The sequence below is a fragment of the Rana temporaria genome, chromosome 9, assembly GCF_905171775.1.
Source record: "Rana temporaria chromosome 9, aRanTem1.1, whole genome shotgun sequence".
NCBI lineage: Eukaryota > Metazoa > Chordata > Amphibia > Anura > Ranidae > Rana > Rana temporaria.
In genome coordinates, this window is record NC_053497.1 from 110251157 (window position 1) to 110263293 (window position 12137).

Here is a 12137-nt window from a genome sequence, read left to right on the forward strand (position 1 = left end):
AAGCTGCATAGTGCAGCTGGGTTTCCGCTGAGGGCTCGGTCTTTTTTGGATCACACAAATCAGACCGCTGTGTAGGTTTTTTCCTTCTGTGCCCTTCTTTGATAATTTCTGAGATGCGGAATGAGAAAAGCCACTGAGGGCTTTTGTAGTCCCTCACCGCCTGGCGGGAACCCCCGCTTGTATGGATCTGACTGATAGAAGATCCGAAGTACTGACCCGTTCCATGTTTACCATGCTGGGGTCTGGCTTGCGGCCTATTGTGGCCACTACACTGGGGTCTCAGTGGTCGCTGGCGCTATTTTTTGGGAGATTTTTCAATTACATTGAAAACTCCCATTGGCGCCCATTTTGTCGTAGCCACGCTATGGCGCAGCTTACATTGTGCTGGCCTTTTTCCTGTGGCCGCGTTCTGAACGCTCGGCGGCCATCTTGGAGTAGTCCTGACCCCTAGTGCTGTATACAACTCACAGAGTGAGCATTTTGCACCAGACAGTGGAGGAGCACCGACTCTCTCCTGAGGTTATTAGCCTAGCGGACCAGCTGGTCCAGGGCCTCATATAGGTCTGTGATGCTTCATTGAATGCTGCGCCCTTGTTATCCAGGGCGTCTGTTTCAGAATGGTTTTATGCACACGGTGGTGTAGTGCTTAACTCCATTACTTGGCAGCAAAAGAGTCATTGGTTCGAATCTGCACACTGACGCCAATCTGCACACTGACGCCAATCTGCCTGGAGCTTGCATTGTCGCTCCCTGTGTCTGTGTGGGTTTCCTCCGGGTACTCCGGTTTCCTCCAAAGACATGTGTGCATACACCTACATAATATACATACACACTATGTGTGTGTATTATTTAGGGGCAACCCTCCCAGGCCGTCAAAGGCCCAGCTGGGGGACTAATCTGTCCCTGGGTGCATAAGCCGATCACGCCGGCACCCAAATCCTGCCAATGTATATAGCCTTCCCTCCCTGTCTCTAGGTGGGAGGGGCGGCTTGCAGGTTCACAATTCAGTGAAACCTCCCTGCTCTCCGACTAGTGGGTCTGCGAGGTGGTCTCTTCGGAGTACTAGATAGGGTTTCCTCCTATCCACAGAACAAAGTTCTGTCCTTGTGTCTTCCCCTCCCGGCACGTCGGTCTGCCTTGGGCAGTGTGGGATTTGCTAAGCTGCAAGGTAATTTTACCTTTCCTGCAGGACGAGAGTTTTGGGTTTTCTATGGGCCTCAGGCCCTAAATACCTTTGCCTGTGGCCCTCCCTTTTGATCTGGCGTCAGCACCATGGGTTTTCAGCTAGGAGCTCGCACTTATTTGAATTTTGTTGGGACAGCGAGGCTTTGCCTCATTGGCTACTTTGACGACTTTCTTCTGAGAGCAGCTTCTGTCTCCGACCTAGTGGATGGGTTATTCCCATTCAGACCCTCCGAAGATTCGGGTGGATGTTAAACGTTTAGGCCAGAAAGTGTAGCTCAGTGGCAGCAAGCCTGCCCTACATGTGTGCGACCCAGGGTTCAAATTATGGGCATGCTAGGTTCCGACTCAGCGTTGGAGTATCTAGTGTTGATCCAGACTCCTCAGTGGCAAAGGTCCTTCTTCCCCTGGAGAAATTGCAGACTCTTCAGTCTGCGGAGAAGGTATTGGCATCACGCAATCGGTCTTCTCTCCGGGCGCCTGCTGGTTCAGGGTCTGTGGGTAGCCTCCTTCAAGGTGGTACTGTATGCCCAGTTCCACACCCTGGTTTTCCAGTGGAACTACTGTCCAGGTGGTAAAAATCTTTTGTCTCTGAAATCATTAGATTCCTGTGCGCCACCTAGTCAGAGTCTCTCTGAGTTGGTGACAGAGATTCCCGACTCTTCGGTCCGGGAAGTTGTTCCTTCCTTCCAGTGGTCGGTGTTTACGACGAATGCCAGCTCACGGGTTGTGAACCTGGAGGTTCACAAAACTGGGGGGTCCAGTCGGCCCTGAGTCGCTGGACTTGCGTGGACCTATGACCACACCTCCTTGAATGTGTCTGGTCTCGGTAGCTACCCAGGGTCGGGCCTGGCTAGTGCCTGGTGGAAGACCGCCTGGGAATACCAGGTGCTGTCTACTGTTCATTGTCCTACTATTTTAGGCGATCAGGCTATGATTCTCCTTGTGGTCGACCAATCTGGTTTCAGCCGGACAACGCCACGGCCGTGGCTTCAGTCTACCATCAGGTATGCCGGCAGGCAGACTACTGGAGTCGCCAGATGCTGGACCAGGGCGACTGGTCTTTGTGCTTGGGGTGTTTCGGCTCCCTTGCAGGAGGTGAGCCTCACATGGCATGGATCTCCTGGCAGCTTGTCTCCGCCGCAAGGGTGTCAGTTAGTGGCCAGGTCTAGTGATCTTGTACAGACGCGTCAGTCGCGCTGGTGGCCCTGTGTTGTCTGTATCGGTGATTTTTTGCCATTCCTCCATGGTAGTTGCTTCCTCGGCCGCTCCACAGAGTGGATGCTGAGGAGATCCCGATGATTCTAATCGCTCCAGATTAATCTCGGCGTCCTTGGTACGCTGATATCGGGCGCCTGGTAGCGGAGGCACCCTGGCGATTGCCAGGGCAGGAGGTTCCTGTCTCAAGGTCCCATACTTCCTCCTGTTGTACAGTCACTGACTTGCTTAACATGGTTATTGGAAGCCAGACTTTAGGTGACCAGGGTCTGTCTGACTCGGTCATCTCAACAGGGCACCGTAGTCTTCTTCCGGAGGATCTACCGTCGCACCTCTCTTGGTGCGAAGGGATGGAGTGACGTCCACGGGCGTACTTTCAATGTCCAGGGTCCTGCTGTTTTTAAAGCTTGGATTGGATCTAAAAATTGCTTAAAGCACCGTTTGGGGGCAGATTTCAGCCTTGGCTGTGTTCTTTTAGTGGCCTTTTTGCGGCCCGTTCCCTGGTGGGTCCCCTTTTTTTGTGTGCAAGGGGTTTGTCATATACTTTCCCCTCTTGGCCCATCTCTTCCCCCATGAGTTTTGACTCTGGTGCTCTCGGTTCTTCAGGAACCTTCCTTTTGGAAACATCAGAGAGATTTTCTCTTGACACTATCTCAGAAGGTGGCCCCTTTAGTGGCCTTTACCTCTGTTAGAGGGGTTTCTGAGTTGGCGGTCTTGTCTTGCAAGCCGCCATGCTTGATCCCCCATAAGGATTAGGTGATGGTGCGCCCGCGACCTTCCCTTCTTCCGAAGGAGGTTTCGGCCTTTCATACTTTAGGCGTGGTACGCGCTTTGCGGGTATACCAGCCTACTACGGCTCCATTTCGGAGCTTCTGACTCTCTTTTGTGTCGGTGTCTGGTCCACAAAAGGGCCTGGCGGTCTCGTCGACCACCATTTCTCGGTGGATCGGGCAGGCCGTCATACAGGCCTATGCTCCTAAGGGCGGGCCCCCCTTTCCGGTCACGGCACTTTCGACCAGGGCAATTGGTGCTTCCTGGGTTTTTTTTTTTTTTCCCGACATCATGCGTCGGTCTCACAGGTGTGCGAGGCGGCGATTTGCTCGTCCGTTCACGCTTTTTCCAGAATTTACATGGTTGCTGTGAGTGCATCTTATGATGTTTTTTTTCAGCCGCTAGTTTTTGCCGGCGGCTGTTTAAAGTTGCACCTCCTCCGTTGAGGAGCTCTGCTTGTTTTGGGGTGAAGTTAAAATTGTTTTTACTGATATATTTCCCACCCCTCGTTTTTTGACACTGCTTGGGGACGTCCCACTTGTCAAGATTTAAGGAGCTGTGTCCGTCCATGGACGATAAGAGAAAATAGGATTTTTTGTACTCACCGTAAAATCCTTTTCTCTGAAGTCCATGGACGGACACAGCTCCCACCCCTCCTTTTTAGGTTTGTACTGCTTGTTACGAACTGAGGCTGCAAGCTGCAGTGAGGAGGGTTATGTCTGGAGGGACCGCCCCCTGGGCGGGGCTGTTCAACTCTGTTAATGTAACATGTATTTAACTATTTAACATGTTTCTGCCTAGTCCTCTCCTGTAAACAGGGAACATAACCCACTTGTCAAGATTTAAGGAGCTGTGTCCGTCCATGGACTTCAGAGAAAAGGATTTTACGGTGAGTACAAAAAATCCTATTTTTTTTTTTAATTTATTGCTGTTACAATGGGGCTAGGAAGCACCATATGTGATAGGTCTGGCCAGTGACAGGTACACTTTATGGAGCCTCCAGGGGTCTATTAAACCCCCAATGTCTCCACAGTCCACATTGTGATCAGCTGCTTCCCTGGCTTCATTTGTCAGAGGAGCTCAGGGAACAAATGTTCCTCCATCTTCTCTGTGTGAAGGGATCCCAATCATTTACCACAGACCCAGGTTCCCCAGAGGAACAGGAGAGCCCGGGAACCATTGTGAGTTGCAGCCCGCCTCAGGACTATAAAAAAGATAGGGTGCCTGCAGGGCCATGCGGATCACTTTTCAACAACCGATCGGCATCTGTAAATAAAATTTATACCAAGATTGTAGCTGCAGCCATGATCTTGTCATACAGTATTTATCGGCGTATAACACGCACCCTAACTTTAAGAGGGAAGTTTCAGGAAAAAATTTCCACAGCCCCCTGTGTATAACACGCAGGCACAGTTTACACTCTATTTTCAGGGTAAAAAAGTAAGTGTTATCTGCCAATAAATACAGTATATCCTGCCAGCAAGTGGTTTATGACAAGATCATGGCTACGATCTTGGTATAATTTTATTTACAGATGCCGATACGTGGAGTGGCATTCGTAAATGCCATTTTTAATTTGTTATCCCCCACAAAAGTGGAGTTAGCCTTTAACCACTTGCTGAGAATATATATATATATATATATATATATATATATATATATATATATATATATATATATATATATATATATATATATATATATATATATATCTCTCAGTACGTAAAGAAATTTCCTGCATGGTTGAAGAACTTTTCACTAAGATGATGGTCAGGTTTTAGGTATGATCTGCAACAAAAAGGTTGTTTTTAGTAAAATACTACCTAAGGGCTAATCACTTCTAAAGAGATGCAGACACTGCAAAGTTGCATAAGTCACACTCGTTCAAATTGGTGCGACTTGGAAAAGGAGCTTACACTACTTTGTTATGACTTTTGATGCAACTTTGATCCATAGAATGTAAAGTCTGATCAAAATCGCGTCGCAAATTGTGCGACTTTGGAGACGTGCTAATGTAAATGTTGCCTCAGACCGGCCATATGTAGAGCAAATTTCTTTTGATTCTCCTATCAACAGTCTGGTGATGTGGGAATCCCTCCTGCCAGCGGATCTTTCGAACCGCGTATGGCCGGCCTTAGTCACTCCCATTTCAGAATCCGTGTCCAAATGACATAGTGGAGCAAACAACGTATTTTTCTTCAGAACAGAAGCTGGTAGGAGTGGAGTTACTATTTTTAAAATGAACAATAAAATAACGTGTAGTGTTAAATGTAAAGCTTATTAACCACTTGACCTCTAACTGACAATTGCGCTTTCATGCAGAAATTTATGTCATATTTCCCCCCCCCCAAAAGTAGAGCTTTATTTTGGTGGTATTTCTAGGGCCTGTAAAGAATTTTTAATTGTAACCGATGGACTATTTTTAAAGCAGCGGTCCACACAAAAATGGAACCTCCGCTTTTCGGAACCCCCCCCCCCCCCCTCCAGTGTCACATTTTGGCACCTTTCAGGGGGGGGCAGATACCTGTATAATACTGGTATTTGCACCCACTTCTGGGCATAGACTCCCGTGTGTGGTCAAGTATTTGTAATTTTGGGACTCCGGACATGAGAAAATTAGACTCTGCTTAAATTTAACACTTTATAGGTTTGCAGAAATGACAGATACCCCCCTCCCCCTGTTCTGTGTTTCAGCAAGGAACCGTGGTATACAATACTGGAAGAACAACCCCCCAACAATATGCCTGCAGCACGCCAAGCTCAGAACAGGATCACATCAGCCAATCAGATGGCATGCCAGTAGCCCATGAAGGCCTCCATAACACAGATAATCCCTTACTGGCCAACCTCCTCCCCAACATGATTCCACCTGTCCAGGGTGTACAGTTGGCTCTTCCAGGTAAGGTGATGTAATGGTTTATCTGCGCTGTTGCCTCTACTGTCTTCACTGTTTATTATCATCATGGTTATCACTCTTTGCAACTTCCAAATAGATACAGCTTATCCATGCCCAGAATTTATCACTTGCAGCTTTCACAATGATGAAAATGTATTTCTGAAAACAGAAGCCAGTGTCACTATACTTCAAATGGTTTGCGGTTCTTTATTACCCAAAAAGCCGTCCTTTGTGTCCATATGTGATTTAGTTTCACTCTTAGTTATTTAACTTCTTGATATACCTATCTTGGTATACCTGCTGTCTTCACGTTTATATACTGTTTAGAAAGTTCAGATGTGTTGGGATATGTTCTCTTCCTGTTTATGAGAGTGTGATGTCTGGGCATACAGCCAAGATAGCTAAAATTGCTGATTGGAGGAAAGGCACAAACCCCCTCTCCACATAGGCAGAGACTTTCCGAGGTGTTTTGTAATGGGGCCAGCTCCCTGCTAATCTATTTTAGCAACCTCCCATAGAGTGTCAGAATTTGTCAGGAGTTATCAGGCTGATAACAGAGGAACAATTCCGGACAGAGCTATGGGACTTGGCTCTTTTTACGAGAGATAACAAAATACTGCAGATATGTGCCCAGCATAAATTTCATGAATTGGGTTTACATCCACTTTAAGGTTTTTCACCTTCATGCATTAAGGTGAAAAACCTGTGCTGCAGACCCCCCTCCTTTTTCTTACCTGAGCCCGATCTGATCCAGGCGATGTGCATGAGCGCAGCGCCTCCAGCTGCTGTCGTTCTCCTCATTTGGACAGATTTATAGCAACAGGAGCTATTGGCTCCTGCTGCTGTCAATCAAAATGTGTAATGCATGTGGGGGGCATCTGAGTCCCGCTGTCTATCAATTTCTCGTAAAGCGAAGGGTGGAAATATGCAAACCGTCATCACTGACTCGGACTGTTCTGATTTGTTTTCACTATCTGATGAGTCACTGACCTGAAGCAAGTTTGCATTCAGTGCAATTGTAATTCTGTCCTTAGGGGTTAGCTGTAAGCAGTAACAAGCCCGAGTTCCTTCATTTATTCTAACAAATGAGATGCATTTGAGACCATTTTGGTCTCTTCTGTCATAAATACAGTATATGTGCTGTTTATGATGTGACTTCCTATGCGCATATGTCACCATGGCCCAACCATTTAAGTAGCCTTAACATGGAAGACCAGGTATAGATGGAAGCACCTGTGACCAGCAGGAGCACTGACAGCATCCTTTGACAGCTATGTCTGCCATAATGTAGTAATATGCAGTGCATACTGACCTATTATGACTAACCACTGCTGGGGGCCCAATAGCTAGGTTTTATTCCACTTTAAGTATGCCACCCTATTAGGTAATTTTGTTAAATCTAAAGGAGATTGTACAATAAGATTGTATAATGTATGACCACCCTAAGTGTGTGTGTTTAGAATATTGAAACGTTATGAAATTCTTCTTTACATTTTATTTTCTAATTTTCTTTCTCTCCCAATTCTCTTCTGCATTTTTATACATGAGCTTTTGTATTTTTTTGCTTTCTAGGTCCTGAACACGCTGCTACATATCAGCCCCCTCCAGTTAGCGAGCCTTTCTATCCTGTCACACAGCAGACTTTTGTCCCCTCACCTGGGTTCTCCCCTCCAGTGTCTGGCCCAGGATTTGGGACTTTCAGCAGTGACCCTGTACCTACTTACACTCCTGCTGCTATGGAGCCTGCTCCCACCCCTCCACAACCCACCGAATTTACACCTCAAGAGCAGTGGAGCCAGGAGCCAAGTAAGTTAAAAGCTGTCATTTTACTTTTTTTTTTTTTTTTGTTCTAGTTTTATAAATCTAAATACCAACCTTAAAGTGGTTGTAAACCCTTACATATACCTAGTGAAGTGACTGGCCTCAGGTGGTACGCAGAGATGAAACCGATCCTCCTAGATAAGTTGTGCCCGTTTTTTACCTGCAGTCTTCCCTTCTATACATCAATTCAAAGTCAGGACACGTCTGATCAATGGAGGAGAGATAGCATGGCTAGAGAACTGACCACAGTGTGCTCTCCTGTTTAGTGTAGTTTTTTTTTTTATAGGAAAGCAGAGGGACTGGCAGGGCCACCAGGGATTTCACAAAAAGGAAGCAATACAAAGAACAGGAGACTTCTTAATACAGTATGTGCTTGCTGTACCATGTACTTGCATCAGGAAGATGAAATGTTGGGTTTACATACTCTTTAAAGTAGACCTATAGGTAAAACCTTTTTATTTTCGATGAAGAGGGTCATCCCTGTCAACCCTGTCATGTTTTTTGGGGGTTTTTTTTGTCCCATTGGGGAGATTTCCCTTCACTTCTTGCTCCATAGCTAAAACAGGAAGTGAGAGGAATTCTGGTTGTCACCAGACCTAATGTTCCTATTGGAAGATTTTCAGTCTGTTACTGTTCTTGGGACCAAATATTTTGAATTTTTCTTTAATTTCACATTTGCTAACGGTAAACATGACAAATAGACAGCAATAAAAACCTCCACATGGGTTCTTGTCCCTCTCCTCTCCTCTCCTCTCTATCCAAAACTTAAAAAAATGCCATTAGGAAGTCTTGAACCCTTAGGCCCCTTTCACACTTGTGCGCCTTGTCCAGCGACTTGGGACTACAAAGTCGCATGACAAATCTTATCCCATGATTTCCAATCAGTACCGTTCATATTTGTGCGACTTCAAAGTAGTCCCTGTACTACTTTGGTCTGTCTTTGATGCGAGTTACACAGGAAAAATCGTGCAGCTTTGAAATCGCAGTAGTGTGAACGGTACTGTAGTAGAATAATTATTTTCATGACCTCTCAGGAAGGAATAGCTACTTTGCCTGCTGACCAAATTACAAGGAGCTGAGACCAGACTACTTGGATGGCTGTGCGAAAAGAGGGAGGAGTTCCTCTCACCTTAGTTTTATTAGCCTCATGACATCACAAATACATGCATTTGATTGGTTCACACTATAAATCCACTCCATCCTCAGTATCACCCACCCCCTTGTGACATATGTAACACATGACACACATTCCAAAGTCCATGAGCAAAGGGAAAGAAATGGAAGTCCTTATTTGGAAAAAATCCTCTGGTCAGATGGAGACAGGAAGAGGGGGGATGGTTGAATTCTACTTTAGAATGCAGTAGAAAGGAGAGGCTGGAGTGATTGAGGGGGGGGGAAATGGAGCTGCTTTTAATAATCCTTTGTATTTTCAATGCTGAGTTCATTACTTTTAAAACTTAATTTCATATCTGACAAATCTTATCAAGGAAAATAAACACTTATTGTGACATCTTTTCACCCATGCATATATAAAAAGAAATATAAAAAAACAACAATATAGAAACAATATGAAAATATAAAAGATTAAACATTTTAGAAGTTCTAATAAAATAATTCAAAATAGAAATTTTATCCAGATCCATCACAGTACCTTAGATTTGTCTGTATTCTACAAGTAGTAGTAAAGTAGACGGCAGCATTGTCAATCTGGGGGAGAGGGGAGTGTAAGACTTGAACATTTATTTTGGACTTGACTAACAAGTTAAAACTAAACTCAGGCTAACACCTTTTATAAGCAGTTACAGAAAGCTGTTCCCCCCCCCCCCCCCCCCCCTTTTGGGATAAAGGTTTTGCATAAAGGAATAAAAGCTGACCATTGTAAGCACCCGTCAGTATTTTTTCTCAACCCTCTAACTGCCACTTTGGACAGCTTGGTCTGTTAACCACTTGTCGACCGCCCGCTGTCGTTGTACGTCGGCTGTTTGAAGGGGAATACTGTTGTTACAGCCGCTAGCTGCCATAACCTCGGTATTCTATTCAGGAGCGAGTGGTCTCTGCAGCGGATTCGCCGCAGGATCACTTATCGAGGGTGGGAGAGGGGGTCCCCTTCGGTCGCCTCCGCCTCTTACCGGAGCTGTCGGTAGCGGCGGAGACGATTGGGTCCTCCTTCCCTCACAGGCTGGATGCCGAGTTAGGGAAATATGGCCCCCGCTCGGCTCTATACCATTGGATAGCGGATGGGATGTTAAACCTCGCTTACGCCCAATGGTCTTAAAGGGGATTTTATTTAATTTTTTTTTTTTTTTTTTTTTTTTTTGCATTTTAGTGTAAATATGAGATCTGAGGTCTTTTTGACTCCAGATCTCACATTTTAAGGGCTGTGTCCGTTCCCTCTCTTGTTTTTATGAGACTAATGATGTGATCCTAAGCTGGTTGCACTAATGGGAGTTTTTTTGTTTTATATGTGCCTTCGGTTATTAATACTGAGGGGCTACTGCCTGTGGGTCTGTCTTTTATGATGTGGATCACATGTTTCCTGTGCTAGGTGGGAGGAGCATGTCTCTCTCAGTAAGCCATCCTAGAAGGTTTCTGGAAAATTAGTTAACGGGTAATAACTTTGTTTTCTAGCAAAAAATAAAATTATTTTAATTTGTAAATACCATTTGTAAACGCCAAATCTCAAAACTGGGCTTGTTAAGTGGTTAAAGCAAGTTTAAAAAAAACATAAGGTTTAGTTCACTCTAGTACCATGTGCTTTTAATGTGATTTTTCAGTGCGATTACGTAGTACAACTTAGGTGCGATTTGGCTCCATAAAACATTGCATCAAAGTAGCACAGGGACCTTTTTCCAAAATCGCACTGCAGAGATGCATTGATAATAATGTGATTTCCCTTATGTGATTCTGTGCGACTCAAGTTACATAAGAAATGGCACAAGTGTGAACTAGCACTTCACCAAGTGAAAATTCATGAAAAAAGCCTAAAATAGTAAAGCCTTACTAAAAGCAACACCTTTTTAGTTTTGGATAGAGTAGAAGGGGATTGGCACTCTTGTCAGTTTGTGTTGCTGACTGTGTGGCCATTGGGGAGATTCACTCTCTCCATTTGTTCTGTTTACCGTTACCTTTGAAAGATCAAGTAAAAAAAAAAATCCAGGTTTTGTGTTGTCCCAGAAAAGTTAGAAATTTTCCAATAGGGACATTAGTTCGGGTGACCTGGGGGATCCCCAAGGAATTTCCTTAATTTGTAGGGATTTCCCCTCACTTCCTGTTTGGCTATAGAGCGGGAAGTGAAGGGAAATCTCCCCAATGGGACACAGATTGGTCGTGGGGGGGGGCGCATGACTGTTTATAATCCTCTTTGCTCTATCTAAAATAAGAAAAATAAAGAGTTTTACCTATAGTTCTAATTTAAGACACCGTTTATAATTGGTGAGCTGCAATTTATTTGGGTAATGCTTTTAGTTCTACTTTAATCTGCCAATTTGTGGGTTATTGGTGGGGAAAAGCAGGATAGCTGTATGAAACCTGTTTTTGGATACACGTACCTGTGCTGTAATACTATTTTTGTGTGTAATAATTCAATATGTTTCATTGTGTGATGTTCCACTCTTTAGCAGTGCAAAGACTACCGCAGAGCTCTCCCACGAAAACCACCTTTCATGACCCCGGATTTGACTTCTATGGGGAAATGGCTAAAATGGTGATTTTTTTTTATTTTATTTATTTCTACCATATGAACAGTTAAATGTGTTGTGCTGCCTATTTGTTTCACAAGAATTGTATTTGTTCTAATTCAGAAAGTTTATAAAGTAAGTCAGACAAGGTGACTACAAAGGTATTGTTTCAGCATATTTGGTACATATTTGCATACTGTAGAACAAGATTACACAGACTGTCAGAACTGCATACCCAGTATAATAGAGACATAAGGAGCAGCACATGGGGGTGGTGGTCTGAATCACTCCTAGGGTTAGTCTTCCATGCATAGAGAATAGAAGTGGAAATTAAGAATAAGAGACTATAGTTTGGTATATTGATGCAGTGTCAGTGATGAACAGAGGTATGAGAATGGTATACAAATGTGGTGTTGTGATTGGAAGAGGCTGGGTATGAAAGTTGTAAGTATAGGAAGTGAAGCGTGAATGGAAGGAATTATTGCAAGATAAAGAGTAACTTGTCATGTTTAAAGATGGGTGATCGCCATGCCCATGTGATTATTGGGCTGCCCATACGTGGATCGAAGCGG

General features: G+C 44.7%; 1 protein-coding gene across 4 annotated transcripts in view; it reads left to right on the plus strand.

Annotated features, from left to right (window-relative positions):
- The window catches only part of SEC16A (SEC16 homolog A, endoplasmic reticulum export factor), a 110063-nt gene that overhangs the window by 73565 nt on the left and 24361 nt on the right, over positions 1-12137 (plus strand). For all 4 annotated transcript variants that reach the window (XM_040324112.1, XM_040324110.1, XM_040324111.1 and 1 more), the window contains 3 exons: positions 5866-6070; positions 7640-7873; positions 11506-11591. In XM_040324112.1, coding sequence (XP_040180046.1) covers positions 5866-6070; positions 7640-7873; positions 11506-11591 — 525 coding nt within the window. The remainder of the gene's footprint in view (positions 1-5865; positions 6071-7639; positions 7874-11505; positions 11592-12137) is intronic.